Source organism: Nyctereutes procyonoides, unplaced genomic scaffold (assembly GCF_905146905.1).
Source record: "Nyctereutes procyonoides isolate TBG_1078 unplaced genomic scaffold, NYPRO_anot_genome, whole genome shotgun sequence".
NCBI classification, from domain to species: Eukaryota; Metazoa; Chordata; class Mammalia; order Carnivora; family Canidae; genus Nyctereutes; species Nyctereutes procyonoides.
In genome coordinates, this window is record NW_026575126.1 from 27,794,765 (window position 1) to 27,815,707 (window position 20,943).

The 20,943-nt window shown below is 41.0% G+C and overlaps 1 protein-coding gene across 1 annotated transcript in view; it reads left to right on the plus strand.

Annotated features, from left to right (window-relative positions):
• Positions 1–8,158: 8,158 nt before the first annotated feature.
• MFSD14A (major facilitator superfamily domain containing 14A) overlaps positions 8,159–20,943 on the plus strand; it is a 42,180-nt gene continuing 29,395 nt past the window's right edge. The window contains exon 1 of the mRNA XM_055339779.1: positions 8,159–8,388. Coding sequence (XP_055195754.1) covers positions 8,305–8,388 — 84 coding nt within the window. The 5' untranslated portion in view covers positions 8,159–8,304. The remainder of the gene's footprint in view (positions 8,389–20,943) is intronic.

Consider the following 20,943-nt stretch of genomic DNA (forward strand, 5'->3'; position numbering starts at 1 on the left):
ATGAGGATGACACCAGCGATGACAGTTGTTTATAGAGACTTTTATACTTAATTTCAGAAATGTTGTCAAATGATTCTCAACTTATGATTTGAGTGTAGAAAAACATTTATAATCAGATATAGTGCTAAGGAGCACATATAGTATTTATTGAGTTTTTAGTGCTGATGTTTAATGACTATTAAATGCAGAGCTATTTTTTAAAGAACAAATTTAAAAATTAATTTATAAACATACTGTATATTAATATACAATTTTGAGCTTTTATTTTTTTAAGATTTTTTTTTTTATTTACTCGAGAGACACAGAGGTAGAGACACAGGTAGAGGGAGAAGCAGACTCCCCGTGGGGAGCCTGATGTGGGACTCCATCCCTATACCTGGGATCACTCCCTGAGCTGAAGGCAGATGCTCAACCAATGAGCCACCCAGGCATCCCGAGCTTATTTTATTTGTTTATTTATTTTGCCACTTCAGGCATTAGAACATAAATGCCTCTCTGGAAGGATTTCTTTTTCTGGTACTTTTTTTTCTTTTTTCTTTTCTAAATTTATTTGACAGAAAGCACGGGCAGGGGGAGCACCAGCCTACTTTGGCTGACAGTAGGCTCACTATTAATTGATAGGTCCACATTTCCCCTAATCCTTTGCTAGAGTTAAGCATCAGCCCTCCATTGGATCTAACCAATTTTTTATTTATGAACCTATTTACATTTATTCGTTTAGGATTTCTAATAGGTAAAAATAACTCCTTTAAAACAAGTAACGGGATCCCTGGGTGACTCAGCGGTTTAGCACCTCCCTTCGCCCGGGGCGTGATCCTGGAGTCCTAGGATCGAGTCCTGCTTTGAGTCCTGCTTCGGGCTCCATGCATGGAGCCTGCTTCTCCCTCTGCCTGTGTCTCTGCCTCTCTCTCTGTGTCTCTCATGAGTAAATAAATAAAATCTTAAAAAAAAAAGTAACATATTATTCCTTTGGAAATAGTTTACTTGAGTTACACATTTTCAACCTTTTAAAAATAGACTTCCCTGAAAATCTAAAAGAAGAATGGATATAGCTACAATGGGGGGTAATCATCTGAAAATACACTCTTACTAAAATGTGCATTAAATATAAAGTATTTAAGGAGTTTAGCTAAATTTGGCAAATCAAACTTACATATTTGTAACAAAATTGTGAATGTGCTTCTTTTTGTTTGCTTTTCTTAAGATTTTTTTATTTGAGAGAGGGAGTGAGTACAAGTGGAGGGAGGGGCAGAGAGAGAAGCATACTCCCTGCTAAGGAGGGAGCCTGACATCAGGCTCCATGTGGGGCTCAATCCCAGAATCATGATCTGTACCAAAGGCAGATGCTTAACCAACTGAGCCACCCAGGTGCCCCAAGTGTTTTTTAAAAGACACTGTGTAAAAAATAAAATAAAATAAAATAAAATAAAAAAATAAAAGACACTGCGTATACAAAAACATGTTTTCTAATGATTGAGGGCTTACATGGTCTCCTTTATTTTATTTCATTGTTTTTTAAAGATTTTTTTTTTTAATTCATTCATGAGAGACACAGAGGCAGAGACACATGGGCAGAGAGCGAAGCAGGCTCCCCACGGGGAGCGGAGCGCGATGTGGGACTTGATCCCAGGATCATGCCGTAAGCCAAAGGCAAGACGCTCAACCACTGAGCCACTCAGGTGCCCCTTATTGCCATTTTAATAGCTTCAATCATGCTATGACAAATTTTGCCAGCTTAGGTTTCAAAAATTCATGGGTTATCTCCATGCATTCACAAAGTAATCATTGTTAAAGACGTTTTCATTTAAATTTCTTCAGTTTTTCTTTTCTTTTTTTTTTTTTTTTTTTTGAGCAGCCACCATTGTCCTCCGCACACCGTGTGTGGAAGTAAGGCTGCCGCTCTGGGCTGAGCCAGTTTTTCATTTTGAAAAAAATTACATTTTTCAACATAAAAGTTGAAAGAATGTTGTACTCATTTACTCTCTACCTAAATACATAACCAACATTTTTCCATACTAGCTTCATCAGGACCCTTGACTCCTAAAATACTTCAGCATGCATATCCTAATACTAAGGACATTTTCGTATTTAATTCAATACCATTATCATACTCAAGAAAATTTAAATTAATTTTATTGTATCATCTAAGTTCATATTCAGATATTTGTTTTTGAGCCAGGATATAATTGAGGTTTCATGCTTTGTATTCGATTGTTTTATTAGTCTAGAAGATCCTTCCCTGCACCCCTTTGGCTTTTTTTCACCCATGATGTGACTTTTTAAAGAATCTAAATCACTTAGCTCCTATCCTTGATCTGTCTGTATCCTTTGACTTGTTCCCTTTATTCTTTGTATTTCATTTTAACCAGAAGTGGAGTCTGTAGGTTTGATTAGCTTCAGCTTGTTTTTGGAAAGAATTATTTCATAGATGATTTTATAGATTTTGTATTTTATCACACTAAAGACAATAATCAATCATTTGGTCAAGGTGTTGACTACCAGGTCTTTCCATTGTATAGGTCATTTTTTTTCTACTTGGTAATTAGTAACTTCTAAAGCAAAGTTTTGGCACCATGGGAATACTCTTTACCTACCAGTCCTTTTGTTCAATAAATTAAGCATCAATTGATGATTCTTAGCTGAATCATTTATTATACTACACTGAGGTGCAAAATGGTGATTTAAATTTTTTTTTTAATTTTCAGGGGCACCTGGGTAGCACAATCAGTTAAACCTCTGACTCTTGATTTTGGCTCAGGTATGATTTCAGGGTCATGAGATAAGCCCTGAGTGGGACTCCATGGTGGGCCTGGAGCCTGCTTATGATTCTCTCTCTCTCTGCCTCTCCCCCTTCTTTTGCACACACACTCTAAAATAAAATAAAATACATTATAAAAATTGAAATTTTTAATTTTCTAATTTTTTTCTGCTTTTATTAGTTTATATTCTATTTTAAAAAAGACTATTTCCCTTTTCCCAATGTCCACTCTTCTTTCAAATATCACTAGATCTTCAAGTTATTCAGTGTATCATAGTCAATTAGAGTCACAGTTCTTTTTGTTTTTTTTTAAAGATTTTATTTATTTATTCATGAGAGAGACAGAGAGAGAGGCAGAGACACAGGCAGAGGGAGAAGCAGGCTTCATGACGGGAGCTGAACACGGGACTCGATCCTGGGTCTCCAGGATCACGCCCTGAGCCAAAGACAAGACGCTCAACCACTGAGCCACCCAGGCATCCCTACAGTTCTTTTTGATGTGAGCCAACAGCCAGTAGAAATCACTGCAGGCCAGCTCCTGTGTCTTTTAGACATGACCATATTAGTCTGTTTTTCCTTGCTTCAGTAACAAGATGTCCCAAACCTCGAAAATCAGCTATTTCTCCAAGGAGCCTATTGTTTTTAGGGGGAATGGAATCTGGACTCTGTTTACTTTTAGACCATTTCAGTGGACAGAGCTAGAAAGTAAATTTTTTAAAAGTTCATGAATTCAAATTGATACCTAACATTAGTTCTTAATTTTATATTTGCCTCTCTTTTACACTGAAAATACTTGTAACAATATATTTGTTTTATTATGTAGTATATTTTTCAGTACTACAATACCAATATTACTAATGGTAAACATACTGAATAAAACTTAAGACTTCTTTGCAGTTCTTTTTGTCCTTAGACTGACTAATAGCCCACTAAGGATGTAGTGTTCACAAGTTAATGGAAATCACTCTTTTTCTCTATATGGCTATGTTAATAATGTGATACAACTAGGTGAACTTGTTTTGTATTCAATTTTAGAATTTACATAAAGATTTTCATTCTATTTTTGAATAAAGGATTTACATGGTTCAAAGTTAAAAGTATACTCAGAGAAGTCTAGCTGTCCTGCCTATCCTTGTACCCCGTTCTTAACCACTCCCAAAAGTAGAATTTTCACTAGTTTCTAGTTTGAATTTCCTGTTTCTTTTTGAAAAATAAACAGTTACGGATATTGCTATATTTATTGTTTCTTTTGAGATGTGGAATGTGTTCTCTGCTTTTAAATTTCCTTTTTATGTTTAGAAAGCTTTGTATGTTCTAGCAGTTACATTTAAACTATTGACATTTTGGGGATCCCTGGGTGGCGCAGCGGTTTGGCGCCTGCCTTTGGCCCAGGGCGCGATCCTGGAGACCCGGGATCGAGTCCCACGTCGGGCTCCCGGTGCATGGAGCCTGCTTCTCCCTCTGCCTGTGTCTCTGCTTCTCTCTCTCTCTCTCTCTCTGTGACTATCATAAATAAATAAAAATTAAAAAAAAATAAACTATTGACATTTTATGTTACGCTCTTAGAGCCCCTTTTTTTGCTTGTCTAGGCTTCTAGTTTATCATCTTTAAATGTTGATTCCCCGAGGCACCTGGGTGGCTCGGTCAGTTAGGCATCTGCCTTCGGCTCAGGTAGTGATTTTGGGGTCCTGGGATTGAGCTTCCTGTCAGGCTCTCTCCTCAGCAGGGAATTCTGCTTCTCCTGCTCCCTCTGCCTGCCACTCTACTTGCTTGTGCTCTTTCTCTCAAATGAATAAATGAAATCTTTAAAAAAAAAAAAAGTTGATTCCCATCTAATTGCCTTGTGACAACCAATGAACTTATTTTTTCCTCCTTCCTCTAATCTTCACATTTGTTAGTTCCCTTACTTCTATTTGATTAGAGCATATATAACATTTACATATTCCTTTCTCACTCTAGTGGCTAGTGCCTGTTTTATACTATTAAATATATTTTAAATATACTTAATACTCTCCACTAGTACTTTAGTTGAATCCTCCCCAATCACGTCAAGGCTGGACAGAACTCTTCCAGTAAAGTATATAAGAAGAACTTCTACACACACCTTCCTCAAGTTCTAGCATGTTTAAAATTTATTCTAGAATCGAGAACTTTTTATTTTTTATTTTTTGAGAGACAGCATGCACAAATATATATATATATATATATATGTACACACACACACACACAATAAGTCTGTTAGAAGAGGACTGATCTCTTATTTACTCTTGCAGCTCTTCTAGCATAAAGCCTGGGATATTCTGGACATTCAATGAGTTAAGTTTTTCTTTATTGCATTATTACTAACAGCACTTGCCACAAACTGCAATATCTTCCTTTTGTGTTTGTTTCATAACTTTGTCCTCCAGTATAATTAAGTTTCATGTAGATAAATATGATCTCATGTACTAATGTATCCTCAGTGTTCAGTAAACCAATGACAAACACTCATAAGGTAGTCAAAATATTTTTTGAATGACTGAATAATCAGTTCCTTAGGATGGTAAAATTGGCATAGATGGGTGAGGTCTCATTATGAGGGGGTATGAAAAGTCAGTCACCACACAATAAATTATCTTACCAGCTCTCTACATCCACCCAAAACAAGCTCCTGGGAATTTAGTTTTGAAATCTTGTCATGATTCCTCTAAAGAGCTTCAAGTTGGGGCTGAAATGTTTTAGCAAGGGAATATTTTTAAACAATGATGACGGGTAGTTGACTGGCTCAGTCAGTAGAACATGCCATGGTTGATTTTGAGTTCAAGCCCCACCTTGGATATGGAGCCTACTTAATAATGATAATAAACAAATGATGAATTTACTTATTGATGGTAAAATGTTACTTGAATTACCCATTAAGCTAAAGTGCCTTCTCCCTTCCATGGAAGAGTGCTTTGTTTTCCATTTCTAGTCAAATATTCTATGTAGAAATAGAAGGAACAGAATATTCAAATTTATTTTTTAACATTTTATTTATTTTGAAATAATCTCAAACTTACATAAAAGTTGCAACAATAGGGAGGTGCCTGGGTGCTCAGCTAGTTGAGCGTCCCAACTCTTGATCTCAGTTCAGGTCTTGCTCTCAGGGTCCTGAATGTGAGCCCAGTGGAGCCTATTTAAAAAAAAAAAAAAGTTGCAACAAAACACATTCCTTTTACCCTGTGTATTAGCTATCTATAGCTGTATTACAAACTACCCCAAAACTTAGTGGCTTAAAACAGTACCTTTTATCTTAGTTTCTGAGACCCAGAGAACCCAAAGTGGTTAATCTGGGTGGTCCTAGCTCAGATTTTCTGAAATTGGAGTCAGGATGTTGGCAGCGCTTGCAATCAGATGAAGTTTAACCAGCACTGGAGGATCTGCTTCCAACACTACTCACATATCTGTTAGTAGGAGGCCTCAGTTCCTGGACATCTAGACCTGGCCATAGGCTGCTGGAGTGTCATCACATAGCAGCTGGCTTCCCCAGACTTAGGCCCAGAATGAATGAAAAAGGGAGAATGAGCAGGAAGACGCTATGCCTTTTATGACCTACCCGCTGTAGTCAGTGCTGTCAGTTCTGCTATATCCTATTAGAAAAGAGTCACTCAGCCCAGTCTCACACTAAAGGGAAGAATCAGATCCCGTCTCTTCCAAAGAGCAGTATCATGGAATTTGTGAACATATCTTAAAATCACCATACCCAAATACACGATTTTTTTTTAAAGGAGGGGGACAGGTTTTTTTTTTTTTTAATTTTTAAAAATATTTATTCATGGGCAGCCTGGGTGGCTCAGAGGTTTAATGCCGCCTTCAGCCCAGGGTTTGATCCTGGAGACCCCGGATCGAGTCCCATATCCGGCTCCCTGAGCGGGGCCTGCTTCTCCCTCTGCCTGTGTCTCTGCCTCTCTGTCTCATGAATAAATAAACAAACTTTTTTAAAAAGACTTTATTTATTTATTCATGAGACACACACACAGAGGCAGAGACACAGGCAGAGGGAGAAGCAGGCTCCACGCAGGGAGCCCGACGTGGGACTCGACCTCAGGTCCCCAGGATCACGCCCCCGGCGGAAGGCGGCGCTAAACCGCTGAGCACCCGGGCTGCCCTAAATACACTACCTTTTTTTTTTTTTTTTTTTTTTTGACAATTTGCCATTTTGTCACTCTAACCCCCTTCTCACATTTACAAGCATGGTATTTCCTAACTACCTGAGAGCAGGCAGCGTGCATCACATCCCTTCACTTCTTAAGACTTCAGTCTATTAAGAAAAGGGATATATTCTCTTACCTAATAGTACAATTAAAATCAGATTTAACACTGTGGTACTTTCATCTCTCGTCCATACTTCACTTGTGTCAACGGTCATTTCTGCCCCCCCCCCCCCCCCCGGCAAGTTGTTCCAGCGGCACAGTAAACGGGGCGGGTTACAAAGCAGGACCTAGGCTATCTACGTTTGTAGCGGCAGGAAATAAAAGGTCCTGGGCTAGGCGGCTGCTGGAAACACGCTTCAGTCGCTCCGGCGGGCGGGCGGGATGGGGCGAGCGCGAAGACAAAATACTGTTTCGGAAAAATCAGTTTATCCTTACACCTTCAGTTACCCACTATTTCTGGAAAATTATTCAACTGTTCCCTTCGGTTCCCGTCCTTTTTCTTTTGCGTGTGCGTGTGTATGTTTTTATCGGACTTCGAGCTGCCAACATGTAGCGTAACGCCCGGTGCTCCTCCCGCCAAGGGCCCCCTCAGTGCCCGTCCCCCAGGCCCCCCGCCCCCCCGCCCCCCTCCACTGCCCCTCGTTCGCTTCCCAGTTAGGAGTCTCTCCCGTTCCGTCCCCCTCGCTGGTATTTCCGCTCAGTTTCTCTCCTTTCCCCCTTGATCCCTTTCACTGTTTCTTCTATTTCCCGAATGAGTGGGACCGTACGACGATGTTCGTCCTGCTCGGACTGACTGACCTCGCTCGGCCTCCGGCCTCCCGGCCTCCCGGCCTCCCGGCCTCCGGCTCCGTCCGCGGGGAAGCGCAGGGGGGCATTCGCCGGCTCCGTCCGACTAGAGCGCGGGAGACGGCGCGAGCGGCTGAGGGGCGCGGCCAACGTCCAGGGCGGCCGTTCGTCAGCCGCATTTCCACGAGCCGGGAGCCGAGAGGCTTCCGTGTCTTCATCAGCGACGGAAGGACTGCGAGGTGCCCGCCGCTCAGGGCTGTCGCGAGGCCCAGGCGAGCCGAGCGGCGGGGAGCCCCGGGCGGCCGCAGCCGGCGGCCTGGCGCCTGCCTCCGCGGCTTCCCTCCGCGCGGCCGCCGAGCCCGGCGGGGCGGGGCGCCGTCACGTGGGCCGGGCGGGGCGGGGCGGGGCGGGGCGGGCTCCTCCGCCGATCGCACGATGTGACGCGCCGCCGGAGGCAGGCCGGGCCCTCAAGATGGCGGCGGGCGCCCCGAGCGGCTCGGCCCGGCAGTAGCGGCGGGACGGCACTCGCCGCTGGGGCCGGCCGCCCCGGGAGTGGCTGCAGCAGCGCCAGGAGTCGAGGATGGTAAAATGACCCAGGGAAAGAAGAAGAAACGGGCCGCGAACCGCAGTATCATGCTGGCCAAGAAGATCATCATTAAGGACGGAGGCACGGTGAGCTGGGGTGCCGCGCCGGGCAGCGTCCCTCGGGGCCCCCATCCGGTCTCCCCCCAGCGCCGCCGCCGCCGCCGCCTCCCCCCCCCCCCCGGCGGTGCCGGCGTCCCAGCCTCCCGGGCCCGCTCGCCTCTGCTCCGCGGCTTTCCTGCCGCGCCCGGCCTGCGGCCTCCGGGGCCCGGCCTCCTGGGAAGCCGCTTGCCTCTCCCGCACCTGCCGGCCCCCCGCCGCCCCGGGCCCCGGGCCCCACGTGCGCCCCCGCGGCGGCCTGCATCGGCGCCCGGCCGCCCCTCGCGCCGCAGCCTCGCCCTCGCCCTCGCCGCGCCGCGCCGCGCGGGGAGCAGCCCCCGGCCTCCCATATGCTGCCGCCCGGGTGGCCCCTGGCGCGGCGCCCCGCGGGGCCCCGAGCGCCGTCGCTCTGCTCTGGCGCCGCGTTCGGTCAGCGCTCGAGCGGCGGCCGGTGCGGGCGACGCGCTCCCGCGGGGGCTTCCCCCCACCTCGCGGGGCCTGAGGCGTCACGGAGGACGCCGGGGCCTAGTGTCCACAGAGCGGTAACCACCTCGCTGTTCTGAGATCACCTCGTTCATGTTACGATAAAAGATGCTACGTCGAGTTACCATGGCCTGAGGATGAGGAGACGCTTTGAAAGGAAGACAGGTAGAGGGCAGGAAAAAATTGTGCTTTTTAGAAACAGTTGTCATCACAATAAACTTTATGCAGTGTGCTGTCGCTAGCCAGCAGGGGACGTAGGGTTTTTAGTTGAACATTGAACGCGCCTATACTTTTTTTTTTTATGCTGAAATTTCTCCGTTGCTACACTCTCCCGTCTTTGTTGCATTCCTGGATATCACGTTCTGAAATAGAATGCAAAGGTAAAATACGTATTTCACTTTCCTGAGAAGTGTGCAGAAATGATTCCCTTTAATTCCATATTAGTGTTTATTCCAACGCAATGTATGTGGTTGGGAGCGCGGAACGACTGCTAGCCTACTGCTAATTACGTACAGTCTTTAGGTCACCACTGAGCATTTCCCCGAATTCATTTGAATTAGATGACAACTTTTTTTTTTTTTTTTTGACATTTCAGAATAGGGTCCCAGTCAATAAACTAAAATTTAGAAAGCTTGAGACATATGAAGCAACTTCAGAATACACTTTTAGCGAACTGTAAAGTTAATTAGATATCGTAGCTTTGACATGTAGTGAGAAAAACTTTCAAGTCCTTAGATCTTTTTGTTGTGCTTTGATTAATTAGCACATTACTTTGATTAATTCAGTTACGAGTAGTCAGGCCCTTTTGATGAAGTTGGTCAGAACCAATATGTGGGGGGAGAAACAGCATGAAAGAATACTGGTTGTCCTTGTTAACCATAGGGACTCGATATTTTAAATTCTACATAAAATCTACAAAATAGAAGCAACTAAAGGATTGCATTTTATAAAAGCAAATGAATTTTAAGATCAGTATTTGCAAAAGATTTAGAATGGAGCTCCGACCAAGAAACACACCTTCCTTTTTCGTGCGGTAAAGTTCGATTTTGTTACCTCTTTGGAGTTTCGTTTGATTCACTTTATAGCAGATGCTTTCATTTCATCCACATGCTGTGAGATTTGGAAGAGATTTTTATTATTTATCTTGTTATTCAAATTGTGGTGAATTCATTGCTTGCTTTTGGAAACAAAACAAAATTTTTACACCAAGTTTTTAAGAGGGGACATAGAATAAATGAAACCTTTATTGAGAACTGTGGGCTTATGAGTATTATTATTTATCATCTTTATACACTTGGGTTGCACTTTCCATTCTAAAAGCAGTGGACACCTCTTTAGAATAGAAACTTTGTTTATGCATCTTTGAATCTTATAGGGCCTGAGTTTAAAAGTGTGTTCTTTAAAAAAAGTATGTGCTAGCGCATTCCTAAATTTTTTATTGTAATTGTGTTTATTCCTAAATTGTTATAAATATAAATATATATATATATATGGGATATTTATATTTCTAGCAGTGCCAGGGTAATTTTTTACAGTGTTTGTATTTTAACCTTCTCTAGCTGTAATGAAAAAAAGTGTATTATAGTTGTAGAAATTTTAAAATGGCACCTGCTTTTCTACCTCTCTCCTTGTCATTGGTCAGACTGCCCTTATGAACATTTTTTAAGAAAGGGAATAAAATTGCCATTTGGCATTGCATTTTGTGTGTGTGTTTAAGTTCCACTGGTGGTGGATTCATTCAGAGTCAGGTGTCTGAGGCTATATCGTCACACTTGACAGTCTCTGATTAGTATTTTGGGTCCTTGGCCAATGGTACTGACTTGATCCTTTCCGTTTTCTTTAGTTCATGAAGTTATTTTGCTTCATCTTTCTGCTAATGACATCTTTGTAAGCCGTATTAGCCAAGTTACCAATTGTGAACCCTTCTAAATGAACCTGGTTAATCGTTGTTACTAAATGTTTTTCTTTTCTTGAAATTGTATTTGAATATGCTTGAAACTAATAACACTGCCCATTTGAGTTGTACACAGTTAAGGGAAATAGCATGAAAGGGTGTGATTCTGTATCAGGAGTTTTAAACCTGGGTCTGTACACCCTGAAGTTGTTTGCACAATTTTCTTTGACTATCCATTTTTTGAGAGATTCCGCAAAGAGTCCATAACTCCCAAAAGTTTAAGAATAGTTCTATTGGGGGGGGGGGGGGAGAACATGCCTACCAACTACAGAATAGTTCCACAGATTAAATTCAGTAGGTGTATGTTTAATCGTTTACTGTATACCATTTTACTGATGAAAGTGATTGTAGCATTATTGGTGAATTTGCTTTTTGAAGCATCCTTATGTAAAAAGGCAGGTTTTGGTTACAAATTTTAATGAGTGTGGCATTTTTTTGTATCTCATTCAGTGCAGACCTTTGAAGATGGTTGAGTTAAAAGTGCATTCTGACACTTTAGAATGCTTCCAATTTTGTTAAATTCTTACCACGGGGCAGCCCGGGTGGCTCCAAAATTCTCTCTCTGCCTGTGTCTCTGCCTCTCTCTCTCTCTCTCTCTCTCTCTCTCTCTCTTTTTCTCTCTGTGTGTGTCTCTCATGAATAAATAAATAAAATCTTTAAAAAAATAAAAATAAATTAAAAAATAAACATTCTTGTTAGAGGCTAAGAGCTAAAGAGTTACATAGATGAGGTATTTATTTGTGTTATCAAAAACAGAACTTTTTTTTTTTTTTAAAGAATTTATTCATTCATGAAAGACACACAGAGAGAGGCAGACACAGGCAGAGGGAAAAGCAGGCTCCCCACAGGGAACCCCACGTGGGACTCGATCCCGGGTCTCCAGGATCACACCCTGAGCTGAAGGCAGACACTCAACTGCTGAGCCACCCAGGTGTCCCAAATATAGAACTTTTTTTTTCTTTTAAGATTGATTGATTCATGAGAGACAGAGAATGGAGACAGAGACATAGGCAGAGGGAGAAGTAGGCTCCATGCTGGGAGCCGGACGTGGGACTCATCCCAGGTCTCCAGGATCATGCCCTGGTCCGAAGGCAGGCGCTAAACCACTGAGCCACCGGGGCTGCCCTAAATATAGAACTTTTAAATGACTTTTTGAAGTTTGCTTATTTTTTATATGATCTTTGTTTTGTTACTACAGTTGAAGGACTGCATCTCTGACAAAGTGAAAAATGTCCAATTCTTTCACAAATAAATTGGTAAAATGACTAAAGATTTGATAGAAAGATGGCAAATGTGAGTTGCTTTGTTGGAAGTACCTGAAAAAAAGTAGAATTGGTATTTGCAAAATGAAATATACCCGAAAAAGCAGAGCACCAGATTTTTATTCCTGTATTTTGGATTTTAAGGGCATAAGTAGGAGTCAGTAACCCTTTCAAAAATCTGGACCCAAGCTCTGATCCTTTGCATCCTTCACCTATAAAGACTGGCAGTGGCAGCCACAGGACAGCTCTTAGTGCCACGAGCTGCTAAATAATTTGCCTGTGGCTGTTAGCATATGAGCCGGGAGGAGGGCTGCAGTGCCTTCAAAAAGCAAGTGTCCTTTGAAGTCACTAGCCCAGCCTAGAATCATCAGGATGTCTATATACTGTCTGTGGCAAGCGTGTGGCAGACAGTCCTGTGAGTGACTGACCTCCTTACCTCCATCGTATGGTTCAGCATCTGCTTTAGGTTAGTATGTTTGAGGATAAATTAGTAAGCTTTTTTTTTTTTTTTAAGATTATATACCCAGTTCATCCTAATGTAGTTTGAAGACCTGCCTCCCAATAATCATAGCATCTTCTGGAATTCATGAATAGTTGAACTGTAACCCATGTACAGCTACCAAAGTTTGAAGTTTAAAAAGAATAGCTTTCTCCAGATAGCATTCTGACAGGTATTTATGAATTAAGATTTTCTATTATTTAAAGCTCAACTTGTCTTTTAGCATTATTTTGACTTTGACAGTTTCAGCCAGGGTATATCAAGATCCCTGAAATGGTTTTGTCTCTTTCAGGGCCAGATGAAGTAGTAGTAGCTTATTTTACATAATGGGTCTATTTTATCAATAATGTGTAAACACAATTATGAATTCTACTACATGAAATACTTAACCTTCTTAGGGAGTCTCTTTGTAAAACAAGGAGTGGTAGGTAATACTTCATTAAGCCGTATAAATTGGGACGCCTGTGTGGTTCGTGGTTAGTGGCTGCCTTGGCTGCCTTTGGCTCAGGGTGTGATCCCAGAGTCCCCACATGGGGTCCCGCAGGGAGTCCGCTTCTCCCTCTGCCTGTGCCTCTGCCTCTCTCTGTGTCTCTGATGAATACATAAATAGAATCTCTTTTAAAAGCCATATGAATTGAATAATTAGAGTTTACACCAAGTTTAGGCTCCATTCTACACATTGGTGACAGTTTGATTTTTGTATTGATGGTGGTTTTTTATTTTTTATTTTATTTTACCTTGTTAGTGAGTTCAGTTTGTAGTCATTTGAACCATGTAACCCATTAGGTGTTCTTGGGGCTAAGCACTTAATGTAATGATGGCTTAACTTGATTTAAGTTACATCTTTTCCTCCTGAGAATGGAGGGGGATGGGATAGATGGTCATGTTGCTTAATCTTTTTAAAATTTACCACAAAGTGGCGATCCTGGTTGGCTTAGTTGGTGGAGTGTGCAACTCTTGATCTTGGGGTTGTAAGGTCAAGCCCCACACTGGGTGTAGAGATTACTTAAAAAAATTTTTACCACAAGGTAATACAATCTTAAGCTCTAGAGTTTTTTTAAGAGTAAAACTTGATCTCATCATATTTTTGTTGAGTGAGTTTAAGAAGTGTGTTTAATTTCTGTTTAGGACCGATCCAACCAATACATCTTCACTTTTGTGATAATACAAATATTAAATATCTGTCTTTAAAATTGATACATAGCATATTAGTAAAATCTGAAGTCTCACTGCAAATTAAGCCAAAATGGCTTAATTAGTAAAGTAGTGTTGCAACATGTTCACAGTGATTCATACTTCCAGGAAATTGAGGATTGGTTTTGTTTTCTTTTTGCTCTACAAAAGTAATGTATCTTGCTTTGCTTGATTAAAGTCAGAGAAAATAAGAAAAACACTAGAGTTTGTGACAAAGGATATCAGATACTTAGCAGTAAAGCCTTGTATTTCCTCTAGTTATACCGTAATGTGTTAGGATCCATGAAAGTGGCTTTGTAGTTACACTATTTTTTTTAATGTTCTCTAAAGCTACAGTTCTTAGATGCCCATAACCAAGCAGCATCTTTGTCTTTTTTGTGTGTAAGACTTTCATATTATCATATTTCAGCTTTGTTGTGTATGGTTCAGAGAAAATTCAGTGTTTCTTTCTGAGGCTACAATTTGCCCTCATTTTTGATTGATAACTTAAATTCTAAGTTCAAAATTATTCTCTCTTATACCTTATTTTGGTTCTTTTTTTCTTTTATAATTTTTCCCAACTTTTATTTTGAGAATCTTCAAAACTATAAAAAAGTTGCAAAAAATGCCATAATGTGTATTCATTTGCCCATCCCATAGATTCACAATCACAAATTAACATTTTGCCACATTTTTTCCTTTCTCTCATTTTTTTCTGAATCATTGAGAGTTAGTTGTAGACATCAAGACACTTTACCCCTTAAACATGGAGAATTTATGACCTGAGAAAAAGGATATTCTCCCCATAACTACAGTAGTATCACCACATTCAGAAAAATGTAACAATATAATACTTCTAGGTAATATTTTGACTATAATAACATTTCTCTAATTGTCCCAATAAACTCCTGTATATTTGTCCTTTTTTTGAATACAGAATTTAATCATTACATTTAGTTGCCATGTCTCTTCAGTGTAAAATAACTTTTTTTGCTGTTTTTTAGGATATTGTTTTTTATAATATTTTTAATAGTCTAGGCCAGTTGTTTTAAAGAATGAGCCTCAGTTTAGCTTGTTCTCATTGTTTACTGACATCATAAATTCTGTTTAATAAATGGGATTATAGGGTAGCCCCGGTGGCTCAGCGGTTTAGTGCCACGTTCGGCCCAGGGTGTGATCCTGGAGACCTGGGATTGAGTCCCAGGTCAGGCTCCCCGCATGGAGCCTGCTTCTCCCTCTGCCTGTGTCTCTGCCTCTCTCTCTCTTTCTCTCTCTGTGTCTGTCACGAATAAATAAATAAAATCTTGGAAAAAAAAAAAGAAGAAATGGGATTATAATGCCCAGTTATAGGTAGAATTACTTCTAGACTTGGCTAACAATCTACATAAGCCCCTGGTTCACACCGATAAGTATACAACATAAGTTATTAAAGTCAACATCCTGCATAATAACTGCTGAATTCATAAATCCATATTGATTGGGCAATTATAGACTCAAAATTTGGGAGCTAGACAAGGCTGTAGGTAATACTTCATCTCTCACTGCTGAGAGAGGTAAAGTGACTAACTTAATTTCCCTAGCAGCTTAGTAACTGTGTGATTAGGGCTCTCAAATCAATCCACGGTCACGAAATACCCCTTCTATACCTGGCATTGTGCTACATGTTGAATACAAAAATGAAAAAAAAAAAAACCTGGATCCCTACAATTAAAAGAGTGACAGTCTGTGGCAGTGTATTCAGTATAACTCAACCAGTGCAACCAGCCTAACTTGGGCTCTGGAGTTGCCTGGATAGACTCTATTCCATCTCTTGTTTGCTGCATTAGACTGTAAAATGGAGATGATAGCATCCAATTGGAAAGGTTGTTAGGAAGAGTAAATAAGATTTTGAATGTAAACCACTAAAAGTTTTCAGTGGTACTCTTTCATTATGATTTTTTTAAATTTTTTATTTATTTATGATAGTCACAGAGAGAGAGAGATAGGCAGAGGGAGAAGCAGGCTCCATGCACCGGGAGCCTGACGTGGGATTCCATCCCAGGTCTCCAGGATCGCGCCCTGGGCCAAAGGCAGGCGCTAAACCTCTGCGCCACCCAGGGATCCCTTTCATTATGATTTTAATCTAGCGTATCTGTGACCTAAATATGTGCTACAGGATATGGTAGCCAACAGTGAGATCTTGAATCATAGAGGAGGGTATTAATAGGGGACATTGCTAGATTAATTCATAAATATGCTCTTCTAACCGTGTTTATTTTTTTTAAAGATTTATTTGAGAGAGAGCGCAGGCAAGAGAGAGAGAGAGAAGGAGCTAGGGGAGGGGCAAAGGGAGTGGGAAAAGCAGGCTCCTTGATGAGCAGGGAGTCCACCATGGGGCTCAGGACTCTGGAATCATGACCTGGGCAGATGGATGGTGGATGCTTAACCAACTGAGCCACCCAGGCGCCCATTAACAGTATTTAAATACAGTATTTACACTGAATACCTATAGTGATAGAAGGGATTTACAGAGTAATTCATTCAAATTCCACAAACGGGATCCTTGGGTGGCTTGGCGTTTGGCGCCTGCCTTCCGCCCGGGTAGTAATCCTGGAGTCCCGGTATCGAATCCCACATCGGGCTCCCTGCATGGAGCCTGCTTCTCTCTCTCTCTCTCTCCCCCCCTCTCCCTCTCTCTGTCTCTCATGAATAAATAAATAAAATCTTTAAAAAAAAAAAAAGTTCCACAAACATTCATTAAGCATGTAAGTGTTACACATTTACCAGATGCGCCAGATCATAGAATAATAAAGCATAGGGTCTGTCTCAGAGAGCATGAGCTTGAAAAATGTAAGTTTAGGGTAAATAAAATGAAATGAAATAAAATGAAACAGGTACTTACTTTACTTAGCAAAATACAAATTTGTGGAAGTTATTTTGTGTTACAGACTATAAGAATAAGTAAATAGATTTTAAAAGGCTTGGCCAAAAGCCTAGATGATGAAACCATACTTTGTTACTAATGGAAAGTATGATTTGGAAAATGAGAATTAGATTGGAGGGTAGAAGTGAGATTAAAGGATATTGTCCCTGACTTCTGAGGTTGAAGTTAGAGGTGACTGCCATAAAACCTTACCTCTCTATAGGAGAGAAATTACTCAGCTGAATGGAAGACTTTTGGTATGGTAATTATTATGGTTGTAGGTGACATATCTTGGCATTTGGGGTTTGGGTATGTGGCAGTTTATGTTCAGATTTGTCTTCTTTTGTACCTCTGAATTCTCTTGAGCATCCTCAAATGCTATCTGTTGATATATATATATATATATATAGTATTATGATCTGAACTCTCTATGCTTGATGCTGTATAAACTACTCACTGGTCAGATATCTGCCGCTACTTGTCTTGTGAACCTTCCCCTGGTCTTTCTGTCCAGGCCATGACCCTAGTATTCTTTGTCTGATTGCCCTGGAGTTTTGCTTGTGGATAGAGAGTCCATTAAAACCACTAGCCCTTGTGTCAAAAGTCCTGCCTAGAAGAATTTATAATTTTAAATCAGTAAAATATTTTTAAATTTTGTCGATTTTATTAAGATCTTGTATTACTTTTTTTTTTAAGCCCCCAAGTTCGGGGCTTGAACTCAAGATTTGAGCTGAGATCAAGAGTTGGACACTTAAATGACTGAGCCACCCAGATGCCCCCAAGATCTTGTGCTACTTTTGAATTTATTCAAAACAAAAGAGATAAATATGGATATAATACAGCTCTCAAAATTGCTAGTACTTTAGGACAAGCAAATATCCCTACCCACCCACCTAAACCCCCCTCCTTGCTTTAAAAATATGTATGGGGCACCTGGGTGGCTCAGTGGTTGAGTGTTGTGATCCCAGGACCCTGGGATCAAGTCCCACATCAGGCTCCCTGCGTGGAGCCTGCTTCTCCCTCTGCCTCTCCTTCTGTATCTCTCATAAATACATGAATAAAAACTTTTAAAAAAATGTTTACAAGGGAGCCTGGATGGCTCATTTGGTTGAGCATCCAGCTGTTGGTTTCAGGCCCAGGTCGTGATCTCATGGGTTGTGGGATGGAGCCCCAAGTCCAGTTCCCCTTGAGGAGCCTCCCTCAGTGGGGAGTCACCTTGGAGATTCTTTCTTTCTGCCCCTCCCCCCCCACTTGTGTGCATGCTCATGTGCACGCTCTCTCGCTCACTCCATCTCTAAGATAATTTTTTTTTAAGATTTTATTTATTTATTCGTGAGAGACACAGAGAGAGGCAGAGGGAGAAGCAGGCTTCCTGCAGGGAGCCAGTGCAAGACTGGATCCCAGGACCAGGATCATGCCCTGAGTCGAAGAAGGTAAAAGTGCAACCTCTGAGCCACTCAGGCATTCCTAAGATAAATAAATCTTAAAATACACACACACACACACACACACACACTTTTTCCTCCCAATTTTGGGAAATAATGAGAGAATGGCTCAGAAGGTACAGAATGTCTAATTGCCTTTTTCCATTTTAGTTTTTGTCTCTTTTTTTTAAAATATTTTATTTATTATTCATGAGAGAGACACAGAGAGAATCAGAGACACAGGCAGAGGGAGAAGCAGGCTCCATGCAGGGAGCCTGACGTGGGACTCGATCCCAGGTCTCCAGGATCAGGCCCTGGGCTGAAGGCAGTGCTAAACCGCTGAGCCACCTGGGCTACCCCAGTTTTTCTCTTAAATAAGCAAACATTTTGCTAATATTTAAAGTATAAGCACGCATGTTAAAAAAGATTTAGAGAGTTCAGAACAACATAATTTTACATCCCTTAAAATTGCTACTTAATTAACATTGAAGTGAGTTTTTGTTTTTTTTCATAGTTGAAGTTATTCTACATGTATACCTTTATATCTTGCTTTTACTTTTTTTAATTTGACATTGCCATAAACATTTTCACATATCATTAAGGATGATCCATAAACAGTTTTTGGCTGTATATTATTCTATCTGATTTAAAGGTTGGACATTTAGATTTACATATTTCCTACTATAAGTGATGCTGTCATGAACATCTTTATGGTAGAACTTTTTCTGAATGCTTGGTTATTCCCATAGGATAGAATGTTATTAGCTATTTTTAAAATTATTTTTATTATTTTTGTGGTGTCTTAGTGCTTTTGTATTGGTTTTTATGAATGTTTTATGAATGCTTTTTATGAATAGATAGTAATCTATTTCTTCCGTATCTTCCTCAATTTGTTGCCTTCAAGTTCAGTTGTACATGTTTTTCTCAAACCAGTATGCCTAAAATGAATTAATCTTTTGGTTTTTGTTTTTTTCCCTTTCCTCACTGCCTGGTTGACTAAATGAGACACAGAAACCTTTCCATCTTTGATCTTCCCTTATTGTCCTCTGCTACATCTAGTCAGTCACTGAGTCCTTTGAATCATCCTCTTAAGTGTTTTTTGAATTCATTCACTTTCTTCATCCCTGCTACTTACTATCTTATCCCAATTACTGTTACTTCCCCCTCCCCACCCCATGCCTGTCTTCTGGTCTTCCTCTCATCCTTTCAGAGTCTTTGCCACATCGCCGTGAAAGTTACTGTTCCAAAAAGACAATCCTATAATGTGATGTTATTCTCTGGCTTCAGATGTTTCAGGTACCCTGGCATGTGCAATTAGAGGGCTGCATGTAACTTTTTTTTTAAGATTTTATTTATTTATGAGAGACACAGAGAAGCAGGCTGCATGCAGGGAGCCTGATATGGGACTCGATCCCAGGACTCCAGGATCACGCCCTGAGCCAAAGGCAGACTCTTTAACTGCTGAGCCACTCCGGCATCCCTGGCCTGCATGTAACGTTAGAGGCCTATTTCAAGTCGCCTTTTCAGTTTCACCTGTCCTCATCTCGCAGCCTCCTCTTTTACTGCTCTCCTCCTTAGACCTCAGATACTGAAAGAAGCTACAGTGTTTCCTGTCTTCTGGTCTTTGCCTTTGCTGTTCCTTTACCTCAGACACTCTTGGCCATCATTACCCTCCACTGACATCCTCCTCTTACCACACAGACACACACACACACAGGACAATCCCAGCATTTTTCCTACTGGACTTCAAGGTCTCAGGTAATACCGGCCTACCTCCCTGAGAAGCCTTCCCTGACAGTCGCCTCAAGTAATTGAGTGTTCTTCACGAAAGCAGCCACTTTTAACACATTGTTTCCTTCCAGTTTTTTGCTCTGTGTGTATGTTTATATACATTGCTATATGATTAATATCTCTTTGTCAGTATTTCCCAAATAGTTTTATAAGGAACTCAAATGGCCATGAGATACTGTCTCTTATATGAAAGAAGGATTCCATCAATTTGGAATACAGTTCATACTGTGTCTTCTTGGAAATTCATAATGTAAATTAGTATGTTAAATGTCCAGAGAAGTTCTACTAGACATTTCACTGAGTGCTGAGTATATGCCGCAATGAACAAAACCAGTTTAGACCTTACTAACTCTTACGGATTTGTTTGACCTTATCTTAATTAAATTAACTATACCTGCTCTATTTGGTACTGGACATCACCCCTTCCTTCCTAAAACTGATCCTTTGTCATCTGTAACACTGTGTCCTCTTAAGTGTCCTGATAGTTCTCTGATTCGTTTCTTCGTTATTTTCTTCCTGGTTCATTTTCCTCAGCCTACTACTTAAATATTAATGTTTCTTGGAGTCCGGTCTTAGCACACTGCTCTTTTCCCATTTCCTCTTCTCCCTATAATCTCACCCACTCCGGTGGTTTCAGACATCATCATGCTGACTCATTGCTATTAGTCAACTGACTATTGCTTTAGTCAGTCCTCAGAAGACAATAGAAATGTCTCAAGTACAAGGGGCAGTGTCTTAGGACCTAAAAAAACTCAGCTCAGTCTCTTGGGGGAAAAAAGAACTGTGACACTATGAGGTTCCGCTTAGTAGACAACCAAGCTAAAAACTTGGAAGTCATTCTTCACTCTCCCTCCGAGATTTATCAAGTGCTGCCACTTTCACATCCTATATACTTATATCCATCCCCTTCCCTCCAGTGGTCTTGCCACTCCTCTGTTTCATACCATTATCATCATTTGTTGGATTGATTGAAATAGCCTTCTTTTACATGCAGTTTGCTCCTTGGTTTCAGATTTTAGGAAATCATCATGGTGTACTGAAAAATGCAGGTCCAATCA